Genomic DNA, 18,907 nt, shown 5'->3' with positions numbered 1-18,907 from the left:
CTCCTCTTCTCTTTGCCCCAACTCTAGTTCCTGTCTGGTTGTCCCCCTATACGTCCTACCTGGCTACTGGCCAACCTGCATTCATTTAAAACTTCATTGACAGAATACAGAATTGTCCAACACCAGGTGTAGAGAGGAGGAAGACCTATGTGTTCATCATCTCTTTCTGAAATGCCCAAATCCAATTTGGCAAGATCCATATCTTCAAAGTTGCAACCAAAGCAAAATATTTTCCATTAAAGTCAATCCCACAAGAGTCTTTGTCTAGAACTAGACGATTCCCTCGACAGATCCCCCACTAGGCAGTCTCCTAATAGGTGAAGGCCTTGATGTCTTGAAACAAGCTTTCCTCATTTATCTGGGTTTGGAAGCAATATCATGCCAAATACAAAAGACATCTTTTTCCTTGAGAACATATAAATTGACTTAGAGATGCAGTGGATCCCATCTGCTCTGGAGAGGGGGCTATGAAGCTTAAGGGTTTGATACACTAGCAGAAGGATATAAGTGTGAACCCTAGAGCCCATGGGCCAAAGCAGGGTATGGTGGCACCTGCTTCTAACAGTAGAACTACTAGTCCATAATCCCCTTTTCCCGGTTTTACTTTTGTTGCTTTATGTTTGGGAGGCTAATTCATTTTTAGGAAACTTTCCTATAAGCTAGACAGTGAAGTTCCAGCTCTTCATATGCACATATATACAAACAGTTCATGCAAATGTGTAGTGGACCTCTGTAACTTCAAATATTCACACATGTAAAGTATTCTGAGGTAAACTCTATCAGCACTGAACATGTACAGATGTTTGGCACATATGACTTTCACAATCATCTAACTCTTTTTAATACTGTATGTACACTGTTACATTAATCCCAGTGGTAGAGAGGTGGATAAACATCAGCCTATTCTGTGCATGTGTTGATCTTGATGCTCACAGGGCATCTTGGAGCAAAACCTGTGAGGCATTGGCCAAGGTTTTCTCCTGGGTACCTCTAGGCTTATCCCACAGAGCCCCACCTTCTGTGAGCTGTGGAAGGTTCTCAACAGCCACCAGCCTATCAATAGGTTCTGATTTTCAGAGGCCCTCAAAGAAATTTTCCAGCTTTAGAAGCAGATAGGAGCGGCTTATTGAGCAGATGCTAAGCTCCAGGCAAGCTAATAAATCCATTTTGTCACACATACAACCACAAACAAACACAAACACCCAAAAGTAAAAGTTCTGGTTCTTTACCTCCTGAAAACCCAGCCTAGGAGGTGGCTGCCATCTCCTTTGCGGCATCATGGCTGCCCTCTGGCCTCTGGTGAAGCCCAAGATCGTCAAAAAGAGGACCAAGAAGTTCATCCGGCACCAGTCAGATCAATATGTCAAGATTAAGCGGAACTGGCGGAAACCCAGAGGTATTGACAACAGGGTGCGGAGAAGATTCAAGGGCCAGATCCTGATGCCCAACATTGGTTACGGGAGCAACAAGAAAACCAAGCACATGCTGCCTAGCGGCTTCCGGAAGTTTCTGGTCCACAACGTCAAGGAGCTGGAGGTGCTGCTGATGTGCAACAAGTCTTACTGTGCTGAGATTGCTCACAATGTTTCCTCCAAGAACCGAAAAGCCATCATAGAAAGAGCAGCACAGCTGGCCATCAGAGTCACCAATCCCAATGCCAGGCTGCGCAGCTAAGAGAATGATTAGATGGCTCGCGTGCACGTTTTATTTGTGTTTAAATAAAACCACAAAAACTGCAAAAAAAAAACCCAGCCTAATATTGTTTGTGATGTTGAAGTTCTCTTTGTATGTCCATTGGTCATTGCTACAACATACATAAACATATTCACATGCACATATACTTACATACATACTCACCACACATATATCCGGGGCTTTTTCACTTTGGGTTTATTATTGTTACGTTGTTCCCTTAGTTACATGTACATATATTGATATTACCTCTTATATTCTCCCTCCCCCTCTACCCCCTTTCTCTCTCTCCCTCCCTCCCTCTCCCTCTACCTCTCCCTCTCCCTCTCCCTCTGCCTCTCCCTCTCCCTCTCCCTCTCCTTCTCCTGCTTCCTCTCCCTCTGCCTCTCCCTCTTCTTCTCCCTCTGCCTCTCCCTCTCCCTCTACATCTACCTCTCCTGCTCCCTCTCTCTCTATTTCCACCATGGGTTTGGGCTCTCCCTGAAGCCCCTTATTGGGCTACTGCCAAACGAGCTAGCTGCCTTGAAACCCACTCAGGCTTTTACTGTTCTATGCAGCAGCAATAAGCCTCACATATGCACCAAAATTGTCGGTAGATTTGGTAAGACAATTGGGAATATTAAAAGGAGGAATTGGCTAAAAGAGAGTATTTTACCACATCAAAATATGGGAAACACCATTGCAATGGAAGGATTTGTGTCTCTGTTTCATAATGAGCTAGACAGTTTGAAACTGGAACAATTAAATAAGAGGATATCTAATTTTGATGGGATGTATGTAATGTCAATTGTAAACATTATTCGCTTTATCATTTTTGTCTTATCACTAAAACTTTGGTTCATCTCAGTGCTGTAATACAGGCCTTATTAAAACCTAATAAAACATATCACAAGATATTCAAAACCACACAGAGGAATTTAATGGAGAACCGATTTCAGTGTTGCATTATAAGAATAGAGAAGAACAGCATAAGATTTTCTGACAACCAACCTGAAGATATCAAATAACCTTGCAAGAGTTGTCAAATGGCAGAGGCTCTATTAGAGCTAATTGTACCCTTGTGCCAATATTAGATTAAAGGAGATTGAGGGAAGCAATCGTCTCATATGGCATGCATTTGCCTTCTGTGAAGCAAATGTTAATCTCGTGGTCAGTTTGTAATATTATTATCCCTAAAGACTAGAGAGAATTGATTGGTTAAAGCTGTTTTAGCACCTGGTCCACTATTGCATGGAGTACGGGTTTAGAGAAGAGGCTAAGACTGTTGAATAATGGAGTGGTGCTAGAGGTAGAGATCAAATTCCTGGGGAGGTAGATTATACTAACAGAGAAAGCTGGATATGATGACCACACCCTGGATTTATGCCACACAGCAGTTTTAAATGCCTGGGACAGAAGTGAAGAAGTAGGAAAAACATTCGGGTCAGTTACTAAAGTCATACAGGACCCAAGGGGGGCCTGTACACATTACTGACAAAGTTTGACTTCAGCAGTAAATGGAATGATACCAATTTGGAAGTAGACAACAAATAAATCAAACTCTGGCTCTTGAAGATGCCAATTCTCTATGAAAAAGGATAATTACTCCATTAAAGGCAAGTTCAGCCATTTGGAGGAATGGATTCGAGGCACAATTAATGTAGAATCTCATGAACATGATGATTCATATATATGATGTTAGGAGAACTAATTTCCAGGTTTATGAAGAAAAATCCAAACATCAAGGGTGATCATTATGGCAAACAAGGTCAGCTTAAAAGGAATTGTGGACAGGACATTACTACAAAAATGTTTTTTCTAAGAATAATCCATTCAGAATGTCCCTCCCTTCTGGGTTATGCGGAAAGTTTTGTGAACGCAGGCATTGGACTAGTGACTGCATATCATTGAAGATATTCAAAGTAACCTTTTGCCATGGGGAAAATCTGTGAGAGGCCTCTCACAGGACCTTACTCCAAATTCAGTTTAGCCATTTCCTGCCATTATAGAAGAAAATCTTTCCCAGAGTAAATAAAGAACCTACTGCCTACTGTGAGAAACCACACTGCCCTAGAGAGTAGAACAGCTACAGAAGAGAAAAAAGTTCAAGAGAAAACAATAAAGGAAGTATTTTGGGAAATTTTTATGAATGAATGAAGACCTAAACTAAAAATACAAGCATATTACGTTGTCAGTGAACTGGTAGACTCAGGTGCACATAAAAATGATTTTATCATAATTTTTACATGAAAATTGATCTCTTCAGGATGTAAAGATTCAGTTTTTAGGGATCAAAACTTCATCTAGGATAAGGCAGAGCACAAGATGTGTTGACTCTCTGGAGTCAGAAGAATAGAGAGGAATAGTGAAACCAAATGTTTATAACATAGAAATGAATTTGTGGGGACATGATATGTTACCACATTCACATACTCAGATTAACATTACTCCAATCTTAGAAACGAATCATATATTAACATCTGTTTATGAAACCATATTGCAAGATATTATAAAGAACAGTCACTGACCATTCAGGTAATAAGAGAACAAGGCAAAACAGTTGCTGCTCTTCTAAAAGCGCCAACCGCCCTACATTTAAAATGGTAGACAGACAAATCTGTATGGGTTAAGCAATGGACTTTAGCAACAGAGAAAACACAGGCTTTAGGACAGTTGTTACAGGGAAAACTAAATTCACACAGTTCAGGCAGTGGTGGCACACACCTTTAATCCCAGCAGCCAAATTTGCTAGTCACAGAGGCCAGCGGTGGTGAGGCTTGCCTTTAATCTCAGCACTGAAGAGGAATAGAAGTCGGGATGAGACAGGAACTCGCTCTCCTTCAGTCTGAAGATTTCATAGAGGTAAGAACTCTCTAGAGGTTTGTGTGCTTTGCTTTTCTGATCTTCAGGTTGAACCCCAATATCTGCTTCTGTGTTTTTATTATTTGTGTTATATATGATGAATATTTATAACAAAAAGGAGAAAGTTGAGCCAGGTAAATTGAAAAATGTAAAATTTGAAAGAAATGGAGAAGCAGGAAATGGAATAGAGCTAAATGCTGTCTTCAAATAGATACACAGAATAAGAAACAGATTAAATGGATGGTGACCTCAGGGCAAGATTCCCCACAGACAAGTTTCCAACTTGGGAAAAGCAATTAAAAAAAAATCATAGAGCCCAATGTGTTGATGCAAGAAATTAATCCCAGACCTCCAAAGCAGAAGCTGGCAGATCACTGATTCTAGGTCAATCTGGTCTACAGAGGAAGTACCAGGACAGCCAAGCTTAGGCAGTGAATGAACTCATCAGAAACAGAAAGTTGGTAAAGATGAAATTAATTGAAGGGTATATATTTCAGTCCCAGAAAGCAACAGAACTGGGAAGTTTCAACCACTTAGTTCTGTCTTCAGGGAGAGAAAATAGGGGCTATGGAATGTTCCTCCAGGACTAAGGAAAGCCACTGAGGCAAGCACATGTCAGAAGGGTCCCTGAAGCTGCAGGCCCAGAGAAGCCATTGTGTGAAGCTGGGAAGGCGAAGCCTGGATTGTTATGGAGACCCCAAGATGTTGGGGTGTCAGAGCCATGGAATACCTGTCAAGGAAATTTACTAACAGGAAGTGGAAATCTGAAGAGCACTGTGACATCAGACATGAAGATGCAGAGTTTGGAATTTCAGCTGGTTTTAAGTCTTATTTTTCTCCAGTATTTCCTCACTGTGCTTCCTTACCCTAGATTTTGGGATGATAATATAAATGCTGTGCCATTCTATGTTGGAAGCATGTGATATGCTTTTTGATTTTGATTTTACAAAGGGATTATAGTTGTAAGACTGAGTCTCTGAAGAGACTTTGGACTTTTAAACATTGTTGAAACAGTAACAGAATATGGGGCCTTTTGAATTTGAACTGAATGCATTTTTTCATAATGATATGGCACAAGATATTGGGGAATAGGGTGCGGAATGTGGTGGTTTGAAAGAAAATGACTTCCAAAGGTAACAGCTCTATTAGGTGTGGGCTTTGTTGGGGTAGGTTTGGCCTTGTTGGAGGAAGTGTATCACTGTGGAGGCGCGCTTTCAAGTCTCACATAGGCTCAAACCACACCCAGTGTATCAGACCAATTTCTATAGCCTGCACAAGATATAGAACTCTCAGCTACCTCTCAAGCACTATGTTCTCCTGCATGTCACTTTATCCCACCATGATGATAATGAACTGAACCTCTGGATTGTAAGCGAGCCACCACAATTAAATGTTTTCCTTCATAGGAGTTTCTGTGGTTGTGGTGACTCTTCTCAGTAATGAAAACCCTAACTAAGACAGAGGCTCACAGCCAAACCTTAGGTGGAACTCGGGAAATGCCTCCTCAGAAAAGGAGAGGAAGAATTATAAGAGATAAAAAACAGATAAATCATTTTATTAACTCAATATAATATTTAGGAAGCTCACAAAATGCCTAAAGGCCTAAGAAAAAGAAATAATGACTTTGGACAGGAACTATGTTGCAAATTCAGTCAACAACAGGGAGTCCGTGGCAGCCCAGCTTTGTATCTCTGTTAGGGCCAGAGTGGGGTGCTGTCAAGATGTTCAGGTGTCATTGGGTGAAGCAGAGTGTGTAGACTGAGGTGGTGACATCCGGAGGCAGGACAGCTGTAGTATTCACTCCCCATCAGGACCTGCAGAAAGACATGCAAAGGCAAATTTAGGTCACAAATATGCCACTGCCTGGCTCTCCTGTCATCATGCTGTGTGCCAAAAAAAACGGACTTAGATTTTCACTGGGACCAATGAACAGAACTGTTCCTACCTGAATTCCTTCTCTCCAGTAGTCCTGCCACCATCACTCCCAGCTGTAGGTCCTTTCTGGTCAAGGCCAAGATCTCTGAATAAGATCCTTGCTCTGACAAGAAGCCTGCATCTTTCACCCCTGGCCCCAGAGTTTCTGGCACAGCTTACATGGCAAACCCAGTTAGACCTCTTTGAGAAGCAAGCTCTCCAGCTTCATTGCACATCCCCTATTTCACGACATCCACCCAGAGCTGCTTCCCACTTGCATAGCGCTCTTCATTGACCAATTTTTCTCAGAAGCCTTCTTTCCCGCCTCGCTGACTGTGAAATTCTCCTCTGAACTCAGAGATTCCTTCCTTGATGGACTTGAGATGTGCTAGCTAAAGTCAGCTTCGGAAGGCATCCTCGTTCCATGTCTACATGGAACGTGTCCTGAGTCTACAGGACCATCTCCCTCCATTCCAGGCCTTTATCCCATGTGCATATCTTCCCAGGCCTTCTCAGGCTAGAGATGACTGGGACACCAGTGTGGGCTGGGATTCAATCCACCAAGCCCTATTCCTTCCACTTTGTTTGCAGCCTGACCTCGAGAAAGAACTTCCTGCCTTGAAGCTCTCCTACTTTTCTTGAATTCAGGATACTGGCCCTCTGCTCTTGAGCAAAACAATTGAAATCTAAGATGTACTAAGCAGAACCTGGGTACCAGTTCTTAATCAGACTGAAAAGCTCAAGGCTCTGGCCTCCAAGTTGATGAATTAACCCACTATAGCTACCAGCATCTTGTCAGGAGTCTTCCATTTTCCGCACCCTGTCCACTCCCTGTTCCTCGTTCAAGGAGCCACATACCTGGTATGCTGGAAGTCTCCTGCCAAGGATAAGGGGAATTAAGAATCAGGAGTGCCTCTGCAGCATCCAGTACTTTCTGCCTATCCCCCTCAGCAGAGAGTGCACCGTGGTTGGAAACTTCTGGCAGTTGGGTGTTGACTTCAAGACCCTGACTGGCAACATCATTGGTCTGGGTGGAGATGACATCATTGGTCTGGTCGGCATTGTCAGGGCCCTGGACACAGATCCAATGCAAGAGATATGACAGAGTGACTTCTGACAAGACACCTCCGTGAGCACAGTGGGCCCTGCAGCCTCCATTCCTTTCCACCAAACACCCATCTCTGTGACCTTCCCCTCCTCTCACCCACAAAGCCCATCCCTTCCAAGGACCTCGACCCCACTCATTTACCATGATGTGTGATGGCACTACAAGCGGGATAGTGCAGTTGCAGGGCTCCAAGATCATGTTAGAGGTCCTAAGAACACGCAGAGGAGATGCCAGGAGGTTAAACACTCTGGATGACAACTACCATGAACACATACGGAGGGCTCTGTGAGATCAGGCTGGGGGATTGTGAATGAGTGTGGACACTAGGACAAATGACACTAGTCCACTGGGCCTCGGATTGACCCTCCCCTACTTGACCTGTTTTCCCTCCAACTTCCTTCCATAGATGCTCCTCGAGACATTACTTTTTGTGAACCCTCTCCTTCCCGGGTACACTGAAGATGACCAACAGCTGTTCTGCTCTACACAGCACCAGGAAAGATGTGAGTATGGTTCTCTGCAGAGACTAGGTCTTTCCTCCACTTTGCCCACTCCCCACCGGTCATGGAGGATAAGCCAAGCTCATCCGGCAGACACATTCTCTGCGGGCCAGGAACATTTCCCTGGGCCTCTCTGGCCCTTCCGACTATGCCTCCAGATTTCAGCAGACCCTTCTCCAGTGTCCATTCATTTTAGTGTGGATGGATCGTATCGGCATTTTGTAGGCTACTGCCTCCTGTATGCAATATGTTTGTACTCTTTAATGCTCCTCTGTAGAATATTTTCCAAGCATGCCCCCAGGGAGTGAGTGACTTAGAAGGATGCTTTCCGTAGCATGTTGTTCAGGAATTACTAAATCTGGGATGATCCTGTCTTGAGAGTTAGGCTGAAATGTAGCTCTGTCATTTCCCTAGATCTTTTGGTCCCTACTTCCTTCCTTCCTTCTTTCCCTCCTTGGTTCCTTCCTTCCTTTCCCCCCTTCCTTCCCCCCTTCCTTCCTTCCTTCCCTTCTTTCGTTCCCTTCCTACATCCCTCCCTCGCTTTCCTCTATCCCTCCCTGTCTCCCTCCCTTCCTTCTTCCTTTCTTTCCTCTCCTCTTGCTCCATGTTTTCCTTCTCCTGTTCCTCCTTCTTGCTGCTCCTACCCCTGCAGCAGCAAGCTTGAATTTGGAGACAGTACCATTAGCCACAGCGACCTCCACAGACTCTGTTGTACTTACACGCAAGGTATAGTCACTGGCTGGCAGGGATTCCATGAAAAAGTAATTGTCATTTGAGGATTCAAATTCACTGGAACATAATTCAGAGGTACAATTACTGTGGGCCAGTGTAGCATCAAGGTACCTGGGAGATGTCCTGCAAAGAAAGACACCCTTGTTGAAGATCAGGTCTGATCACCAAGACTCAAGGGATAGAAATGTAGTAAAATGGTGACAGCCATGGACAATGGCAGAGCTCTCAAGACCTTGGTGATGACCACGGAGAATGGCAGAGCTCTCAAGACCTTGGTGATGACCATCGACAATGGCAGAGATCTCAAGACCTTGGTGATGACCATGGACAATGGCAGAGCTCTCAAGACCTTGGTGATGACCATGGAGAACAGCAGGGCTCTCAAGACCTTGGCGACCAGCCATACACATTCACCTTTTTGATTATTCCTCTACTGGAGGGCACTGAGACCCAAAGAGAAGTTATTTTCCCAAGGTCGCAATGCACCGGGGACTGGTGCTGGAATCTCAGAGTTTAGGACACACTCGAAATTGTCTGGACTGTGACTTCTGGCATGGAGCCTCTCCCTGTAGCAAATTACTTTCCTTACCTGCTGCATAACTGTGTGAGGCAAGGCTTCAGGCTGCTGAACGATACCCTGCTGCCCATCTGGAAAAGACCATGCAGAGCTTGACTGAGCCTCCCTTCCCATCATGTTCTCTTGAAAGTACCTAACTCCACCCTCCCCAATCTGAGGACTTGGGTCACCACCAGTCATTTTAATATCCCACCCACAATGTCTGTCCTTTCTGTAAAAACGTGATACTTGGCACAGATAGTATATCTGAACATGCTAAAGTCTGGGGAGGAAGGGTTTGTACAAGGTCGAGTGGCAATTCTGTGGCATGGCTGGTGACAAAAGCATTTAGGATTTCTGCTGCCACCTGAGACCCCCTCCATGGCCAGAGACACTCACCCATGGTTCCTGGTTTGACGAGACGCTGCTTAACATTCACGTGAGAGTTGCGGTTAGTAGACATAGTCTTCCTCAGGCCTCAAGAGAAATTCCACTTTCTCTATATATTCTATGTTCTTCACAGAACTCACGGCAGACAAGGCTCTACTAGAGTCCCTGAAGTAGGGGATTGAAAGAGTCAAGTTAGTCACACATACAGGAGGAGGCCCGACCTCTACCCTAGAGGTAGTACATTCCTGAGACCGTGTACTTGCATATATGGAAGTGGCAGAAACCTGTTACACTCCCAGTTTCTTCTGATCCTATGGCAAGGCACGGTCAGAGCAAACTACAGGTCCTCTGGGACCAAGTTTTACCCCCTCTTTGGTGATCTGGTCGAGTGTGAAGTTGCTCACGAGTGCAGTAGAAACAGAACATTCGTCAAGTTCCATGTTCCTTGGCTCTAGAGTTAGGGCAGGTCACCAAAATGGCTGCCAGAATACCTACCAACCAGTGAGCTTACTCTACCACCAGATAACTCTGTTTCTAGTTCCTAGACTCTTCCTGTCCTCCATCCTGCTCATGATTGTGACCATTTTTCCCTCCCTTCTTTTTACCATGGTTTTTGTCTTACCCTTCATTTTACCTGGTCACAAAGACTCTCCATCATACAAGTCTCTCTCACACTTCACCTTCTCCTAACAACCTGTTCGCTCAAGCCCCATGGAAGCCTAATCATGACTTTCCCTACTCATCACCACTCACGGCCCCTAAGACAGTCTCTCTCTCTCTCTCTCTCTCTCTCTCTCTCTCTCTCTCTCTCTCTCTCTCTCTCTCTCTCTCTCACACACACACACACACACACACACATACACACACACATACACACACACAGAGAGAGAGAAATACACACACATGCACACACAGAGAGACACATACACATGCACACACATACAGACATACACACAGACAGACAGTCACACACACATACACACGCATGTACTCACACACATGCAAACATACACAGACACATACACAGATACACATATGCACACACACCGACACACATACACACACATGTACACACACATGCACTCACACAGAGACACACTGTCACATACAGTAACACACACAACACACACTCACTTTGAAGCATAGGAACGTGCTCTTACATCTTCATCAGCAATCACAACTCTCTGTTCTGTTGCTTTGTCCTGTACCCTGCCAAAGACAACTGGCATCCCTGATTTAATTGTCTCCCTAAAGTCCTGACTTTAACTTGACTTCTGACCACCAGCATGGAAGTGAATGGACATAGTCATTAGCTCAAGGGATACCATATATTCCCTTCCTCCTGGATCATGGTTCATCCTCAAGCCCCACTTTAATCTTAATAATTCCTTTGATCCCCTTGGAAGTGACTGAACACTTGCTCCTCATGAAATCTTGTTCTTCCCAAGCCAACTTGGCTGACTCCGGCCTGAAATCCCACTACACAGGAAGCTGAGGCAGGAGAATGGTGAGTTTGATGACAACTCATAACACCAGGAGAACTTGTCTCCAATAATAACCAAAGTAAGGACAATAATAATGATAGCAATAATAAATATCATCATCCTCTAGAATCTTCGAAATCTTACATTTAAACTCCTCATCCTCCTTTTCCCCTACATTCTTCTGCAACTGAAACAAGTCGTTTTTAATTTTTTTGTCACAGGGCCAAATGTTATACCATGTTCAATCCAGGAGCTAGTTCCTCAGCAGGCTGTTTATCTCAGGAGGGCATGCTCCCTCTGCAGTCCAGAAAAACCATGCCTTCTGCCATAGCCTCTGGCCAACCTTCTAGATGCTTCTCCACATTTCACCAGTGGCACATGATCACACATTTCTTCTCCTCTTGGCAATCCCTCCCTGTGTCTGTCTGCCATCCTGCAGCAGTTCAAAGAGCACAGGTTCCCCCCAGGAAACCCAGCCATCCGTTTCTGCCCCACCTGCATCAAAAGGAGCAGGAGCCTCCTTCAGGGTTCTGAAGCTGGGAACCCTTGCAACCAGGGCTCCATGCGTGGGCAGGGTAGGTTATGTCACCTCTTCAGCCTCTCCCCTTTAGTTGTATAAGGAGACAGAGAGATAAAGAACCTGGGTTCTCAGAGATGGTGGAGGGAGGAGAACAGACAAGGAATGGGCAGATCTTATTTTTGATGCCACCCTGTGGTTACCTCAGTGTCCAGCAGATCAGAAGCAAAGAGCTCGGGTCTGAGGGAAGATGCAGGTCCTTCCTCGAGGAACTCAGTTTCCAGACAATGAGATGCCAGCCCTCCTTTTTCTCTCCTCAGGCCCTGATGGTTCTGGACCAATGAGCTTTCAGATTCCCTCCCCTCATCCTGACTTTGTCCAGACCTTATGGTTGCTCTGTGACCCACATTGACTTCTAGTGATCCATGTTAGCACCCAGCATCTCTGGGGAGAGAAATGAGACTTGCCCTTCCTAGTGGTCTCTACCCGGGTTTCCTCCTTTTTCATGGGAAACACTAGGTGCCAGCACTTTCAGCATACCTCCTTGCAAAGCTCTTGTTCACCTTTTCAAAGTCCAGCACGTGGGAGCTAAAGCTGGGTGTCTGATGTGCCACATGTCTTTAATCCCAACACTCAAGAGGCAGAGCTTTTCAGATCTGAGTTCATGGCCAGGATGGCCTACAGAGTGAATTTTAGAACAGCCAAAGCTGCACAGAGAAACCCTGTCTCGAAAAACCAAACGAAATTAGTCATCATGTTGTGCTGGAGCGATAGCTCAGTCTGTACATAGCAAGCATCAGCACCCGAGTTTGAACCCCAGAACACATATAAAAATGCCAACTGTGGATGAAGGGTTTTGCAATCAGAACCCTGGAGAAGCAGAGACAAGAGGAACCCAGGAAATTGCTTACCTGTTCACAAAAGTCGGTGAGATCCAGTTTTAGTGAAATACAGTGTCTCAAGAAAGAAGGTGAAGAGGGATTGAGCAAGACACCCAAATTCCAACATGCACACGTACACAGGGGAGTGTGAAGCCACACACACATAACCCATATTCAAACCATGTTTTGGTTAATTTCAGATAAATAGGAATAATTTGTACTCAGGACCTATTTAGAAACAGAAGCTTTGTTTCTCTATAGTAATGACCCTGGAATATTAGCTAACTTCATAATACTTGTTGCTTCTTAGGGTTTTTTATTTTGCTCTGTTTTAAAATTTATTTAAAGATTTACTGTCTTATTCTATGCATATGACTTGCATGCATTCATGTCTGTGCACCACATGGGTACAGTGCTCTCAGAAGCTGGAAGACCTTGTGGACCCTCTGGGACCAAATTTTATTGTCGATGGTTGTGAGCGTTTAATATGGGTGCTGGGAATCAAACCTCGGTCTATAGAACTGCCCACCCATCTCTCCAGCTCCTAAAAACTGAATTGAAAAATGGTCTTGCTATGTAGAGTAAGATGGCCTTTTACTTCCTGGGTAGCCCAAGCTGTCCTCTCACTTGCCTCAGCCTTGAGTGCTGGGATTATAGGCAGGAGCCCCATGGGGTGCTCACTATGGTTCTTGAACACACTGTGTTGAGTACTGTATTTGTAGGGTCAGAATAGAGCACCACGTGTGGAAAGTGGGGTTGGATCTTGGGCAATTTTTCTGTTCTTCCTGCTGATGGTGGTGGTGTTTTGGGGTGGAGACAACCTTTGAGAATCATGAAGGAAGAAGACAGCAGTTAACCTTCTTCACTGACACCCTTAATAACTCACTGCAAATCTCCTTTCATGTATGCCTTCTGCTCTCCCTGTTTCCCAGATGATCTTTAAGTAAATTTCATTTAAAATGTAGACGTGCGTCTCTACAACTGAGGGAAAGATCCATGTCCCTCACCTTTTTTTAGCTTGAGAAAACCCAGCTGGAGACCAATACCCTGAACACTCTTTTATCTAAACCATACACTCGCATAGCTTGTTCCACCAGGTTTTGTAGGGATTGAGCCTTCACCTTGCCATTTCAGCCTTTCAAACCTTCCTTCTTCAATGACCCTTGTTGTGTTAACAGAGGAGCACAATCACAATAACAGTATCTCACCAAGAAAAGTCGTTAAATGTATTCATTAGGCAAGCTGCCAGACTTTCTGTAGTTAAATTGTCCTACCTGCCCCTTTACATTTTTAAAAATTTACCCTACCCAATGTTGGTTTCATTTTTGTTTTTAAAAGTGGATTTTATATGATATTGCAAAGGACTGTGCTATTTGTGGATGGTAACAGCAGTTCTTTGATTACTCTTATATAATGCTATCATCATGCATTTGTTTAGTTGCAGAAGATCAGTTAGGATCTCTGCATGTTCTCCAGCTGGCCTATTAGAAAGGAATTTTAGAGTCTGATGGTACAGTGAATGAAATACAAAAAGCCAGGGCTACCTATTAACAATCTTTCTTTGTATTTCATCAAAATTTAGTTTCTAAAATTTCAGTCTTCATATCCACACAACTAAATTTTTTCACAACACTAAAGTACTGGACGAGAAAAGGTAATTGCTTATAACAATAAATAGCAAACACCCTGAACTGAATGAGAGTACACATACACTGGCGTCTTTAAAGACTTTACCTTTATTTTATAAAGCATTAACTTTATTTTATAGTCTATAGTCTTTTTTGTCTCCGTCAAGCCTACGTATATTTATCCAACATTGTGACCCATTTAGAGGTCTTTTATGTCTGAATCTGTCCTATTGTGAATCTGTACATCTTTATTGTCCAGGAGCACTTCTTAAAATGCTAAGTACTTCTTAAAATCTTCAGGTGTACCCTTGTTAGGAGTAATATGGTACCTGCTGTTTGCCTGCCCAGTCTAAAACTTAAGCTGTGCTGTTATTATGGAAAAGACAGTAGTTCCTGCCCACATGCTGCAGAGTCCAGCATGGCAGAGATGCTTGTGCCTCTGAGCCACATGCATTACCTCTCTTTTAGACACACAGCAAGTCCACGTTTCCATTAAGCATGCCAAAGCAATTTACTCACAAACCCCAACTGAATAAAAGAGATAGTAAAGAGTAAATTGAATAAAAAAGTCATATATCTTTATGGAGATCTTATTGGTATTGATCTTAACCCACATATATTGGTGATATATACCTCATATTGTTTTCTTTTGCTTGCTTTACATAGGTATTAAACTAATCACTCAAATTGTTCTTCTATTTGCAGACAAGGTGATCAATAATCATACATCCTTATGCATGAACATCACTTCAAAAGTAATACATGTGCTATACAAATTTGGAGAGCCACTGTATTATTAAGTATTATGAAAATCTGAAATGATTTTAAATTAGTTTATTTCAATCACAATTGAACACAAATTACATTATTTCCAAAGCAATAATCAGAGATGATATGTAAACAACAGGAATGTTTCATTTTCATCTTGTTCTGAGAAAAGGCAAACCAATTTAAATTCAACAACCTTTTTTCCTTCTTGTCCCTTAATTCTTTTCAGATAATTTTTAGATGTTGTAATGTACCAACTGCATTTTCCATGTGGTTTTCCAATATGTCATATTGAGGCAGTACTGTATTTCATCCAGTGGGCTTACTGTCAAAGGTCATTTAACCATATGAGTAGGAATTTATTTCTGGGCACTATGGTTTTATCCTGGACTGTTTGTTGTTTTTGTATGCCCAATACCAGACACTTTGATAATTGTAACTTTATACAATAGTTTAAAATCAGAAACTGCAGGGCCTGGAAAGAAGACACCTGTTCTTGCAGAGAACCTGCATTTGACTCCCAGAACCCACTTGGTGGTTCACAAACATCTTTACAGTTACCTGAAGTTCCAGGGAATCGGATACCACCTTATGACGCTCCACAGATACTAAACACGGATGTGAAACATATGCATATATTCAGACAAAACATTCATACAAAAAATAAAAAATAATAAAATAAAAATATCTAATGAAAATAAAAAAGTTGGCTTCTGTCTTCATTTTTTGTTGGTGTTTTATACATTGTTTTGACTATTTATCTGTGTTAGCTTTTGACTTATCAAACATTGTTAGGGTGATTTTTTTCTGTTCTTTTTGTTGTCTCTCCTGGTCCTGAATTTCTTTCAGTACAACTTTTGGAGTTTTAATTTGTTTTTGTAATTGCCCCATCCTTCTCTGTTAATATATATGCCTTTTAATGTTTTGTTTGGATTTGAAGATTTTTTTTTTTTTTATTTATTTTTTTTTTTTCCTCATGGTTTATTTTTTTTTTATATTTAAAAATTTCCATCTCCTTCCCTCCTCCTCCCCCCTCCCTCCCCTCCTTCTCCCCTTTCTCTCCCCTCCTTCTCCCCCTTCCCTCCCCTCCCCTCCACCCATACCTCCCCTCCCTCCCTCTCAAGGCCAAGGAGCCATCAGGGTTCCCCACTCTATGCTAAGACCAAGGTCCTCCCAACTCCCCCCAGGTCCAGGAAGGTGATCGACCAAGCTGAGAAGGCTCCCACAGAGCCCGTCCATGAAGAAGAATCAGAGCCCAGAGCCATTGTCCTTTGCTTCTCAGTCAGCCCCCGCTGTTGGCCACACTCAGAGAGACGGGTTTGGTCGCATGATCCATCAGTCCCATTCCAACTGGAGTTGGTGATCTCCCATTAATTCCCAGGTTTCCAGGGAGACGCCCCCAGTTAGTTCCTTGGGCAGCTGAGGAGAGGGAGCCTGAAAAGGCCAGTTCCTATAGCCATACTGATGAATTTCTTGCATATCACCATAGAACCTACACCTGACGATAGATGAAGAAAATGACAGAGCCCCACCTTGGAGCACCGGACTGAGCTCCCAAGGTCCTGATGAGGAACAGAAGGAGAGAGAACATGAGAAAGAAAGTCAGGACCGTGAGGGAACCTCCAGCTGGCGACAGATGGGGAAGGTGACTGAGCCCCACATTGGAGCACTGGACTGAGCTCCCAAGGTCCCGATGAGGAGCAGAAGGAGCGAGAACATGAGGGAGAAAGTCAGGAACGAGAGGGGTGCGTTCACTCATGGAGAAGGTGGGACAGAATTAATGGATTTGAAGATTTTAAGGAAAACACTTTTCCAAGACTGCACCCTCACTTAGCATATAGGAAGACTGTTGCCAATTTGCCAGAGGCTCAGTCACTTGTATAATCTTTCCTAGTGTCTTGTTCACATGATATCTGCATTTAGACCTGCAGCTCTTAAATGTTTCTGGCCTGTTGTAAGGGGCTTCCAATGGCCAATCAATTTCCTTCAGCCTTTCAAATCAGGCAAGACGGAAACTGGTTTGACATATAACTGCTGTAGAACCCAGAACACTGAATTCATAGGCCAGTCTACCAGGTCATTCTCACTACTAACTTAGGGGCTATGTGTTCCAGATTTCTCCTGGTTTTTCTACCTTATGTATAGTAGAGATAGGGGCATAAAAGACATACTTGAGAATTTTCCTACAACCAGAGCTAGAATTCTTTCTTGTTTTAATCATGGTCTATGCACTGTGACTTCTCAAATGACCTCTATACTTCTCATGGGTCTTGGAGTCCATGTATTCTTGAATATCATAATATGAATGCCACTTACTTTGGAAAATGTTTCACTCATGGTATCTGTATAACTGGATGTCTTCTTCACACTATATCTGAATAGAAATCTTTTTTATTTTTTGGTTTTTTGAGACAGAGTTTCTCAGTAGCTTTGGAGCCTGTCCTGGAACTAGCTCTTGTAGACCTGGCTGGTTTCGAACTCAGAGAGATCTGCCTACCTTTGCTTCCGAAGTGCTGGGATTAAAGGCATGCACCACTGCTGCCTGGCTCTGAATAGAAACCTGAAATAGATTTCAACTAAAAAGTTAAATACTGATAATGGTTTGCACATCATATAAGTATTACACTCACCATACATAACCTCTGTGCATTCAGAATGGGAAACGTTGCCTAGTGGTATCTACAAATCCACAAAGAATAACTCAGCAATGGAACCAACTCGTGGTGAGGATGTCCCTGTATAGCAGGACCTTGGCTCTTCCTCATGTACTCCTTCAAGAATACTTGACCTTAAACATCTGTCATTGGGAATGAATGGACTTAGGGATCATTTATCCATGTAATTGCTCAAGGGAGTAGAAGGAAAGTGAGATGTCCTTCAGTCTTGCTCCATATCCTAACTGATTCCATCATCATATGGAAAAGATCAGAATTCTGATTAGCATAGCATCAGGAAAAAAGAAATAGTATAAATAGATGTCATCAACTATCATTTGTGATGGAATGAGGAAAGCTTTGGAAGGAAAGAGTGCATCCAACAAAGTCTGGTTGAAATTTCTGTCTGTCTGATAGGATCTCCATTTCTGTAATGAGTTCGAACATTATTAGAGGACACAGAACCTCATCCAGGGAAAAAGAAGACCACTGAATACTACACAATGTTGACTTTGGTAGCAATAAAGGGGCTGTGCAATTCTGAAAGACATTGTAAATGATATTTGCTCTTTTAAACCTCTTGCTTGATGCTTCAATAGAATAAATTTCTAGATAACAAGCGCCGCTTAACAAACAACCCATACTTCTTAGTGCCACATAAAATTATTTATTTTTGGTAACACACAAATCTAGATGCAATGTGAAAAATCCTCATGTTTCCACATACATATGTAACTACAGTAGTGCACAGATAAGTATGCAATTGCACACAAAAGAAAACACTGGCATTTGATACCACTCAGAACCCCACTGATAGATTGATTGATCATATTAGATTGCACAAAGCATTCTATAAGACACATAAAAAGCCCCAGCTTTCAAAGAAATAAAGGATGGGGATAAAGAATATAGGAAAGCCAAGTAATTGCCCTACATCATAAAAAGGATCTGAAAGCTTATAAAATACCTGAATGCTTAAAAAACACATTAAACACTTTGGGCAGGAGCGATTTTGCAAGTTCAGAAACAGGAATCAAACAGGCAGTGCTCTAGCAAGGCCTCACAGCATGGGTTCTTAGGTCAAGAGGGACATGCAATCCAAATGTCCAGAAGGCAGTGAATCAGAGCTAGCAGGCCGAGGTGGCATTGTGGGGCTAGCCAGCTGCAGTCCCCTCTCTCCAGCAGGATCTAAAGACAGAAATACAAAGACCAGAGTCAGATCACATACATGATACTCTCCTG

At 43.1% G+C, this 18,907-nt stretch overlaps 2 protein-coding genes across 2 annotated transcripts in view; one reads left to right on the top strand and one right to left on the bottom strand.

The window, feature by feature from the left end:
- Positions 1 to 1,278: 1,278 nt before the first annotated feature.
- LOC119805402 (60S ribosomal protein L32-like) lies at positions 1,279 to 1,674 on the top strand. Its single transcript, XM_038317355.1, has one exon. It carries the CDS (start codon positions 1,279 to 1,281, stop codon positions 1,672 to 1,674), a length of 396 nt encoding a protein of 131 aa, XP_038173283.1.
- Positions 1,675 to 18,698: 17,024 nt separating this feature from the next.
- Positions 18,699 to 18,907, bottom strand: part of LOC119804292 — a 59,706-nt gene continuing 59,497 nt past the window's right edge. The window contains exon 9 of the mRNA XM_042054326.1: positions 18,699 to 18,853. Coding sequence (XP_041910260.1) covers positions 18,741 to 18,853 — 113 coding nt within the window. The 3' untranslated portion in view covers positions 18,699 to 18,740. The remainder of the gene's footprint in view (positions 18,854 to 18,907) is intronic.

The sequence above is a fragment of the Arvicola amphibius genome, chromosome X (genome assembly GCF_903992535.2).
Source record: "Arvicola amphibius chromosome X, mArvAmp1.2, whole genome shotgun sequence".
In the NCBI taxonomy this organism is placed as follows: domain Eukaryota; kingdom Metazoa; phylum Chordata; class Mammalia; order Rodentia; family Cricetidae; genus Arvicola; species Arvicola amphibius.
This window is presented reverse-complemented; position numbering and strand designations above follow the sequence as displayed.

Excerpts from the sequence above, each read along its gene's own strand:
- LOC119805402 (XM_038317355.1), top strand. The coding sequence starts at position 1,279 with ATGGCTGCCCTCTGGCCTCTGGTGAAGCCCAAGATCGTCAAAAAGAGG.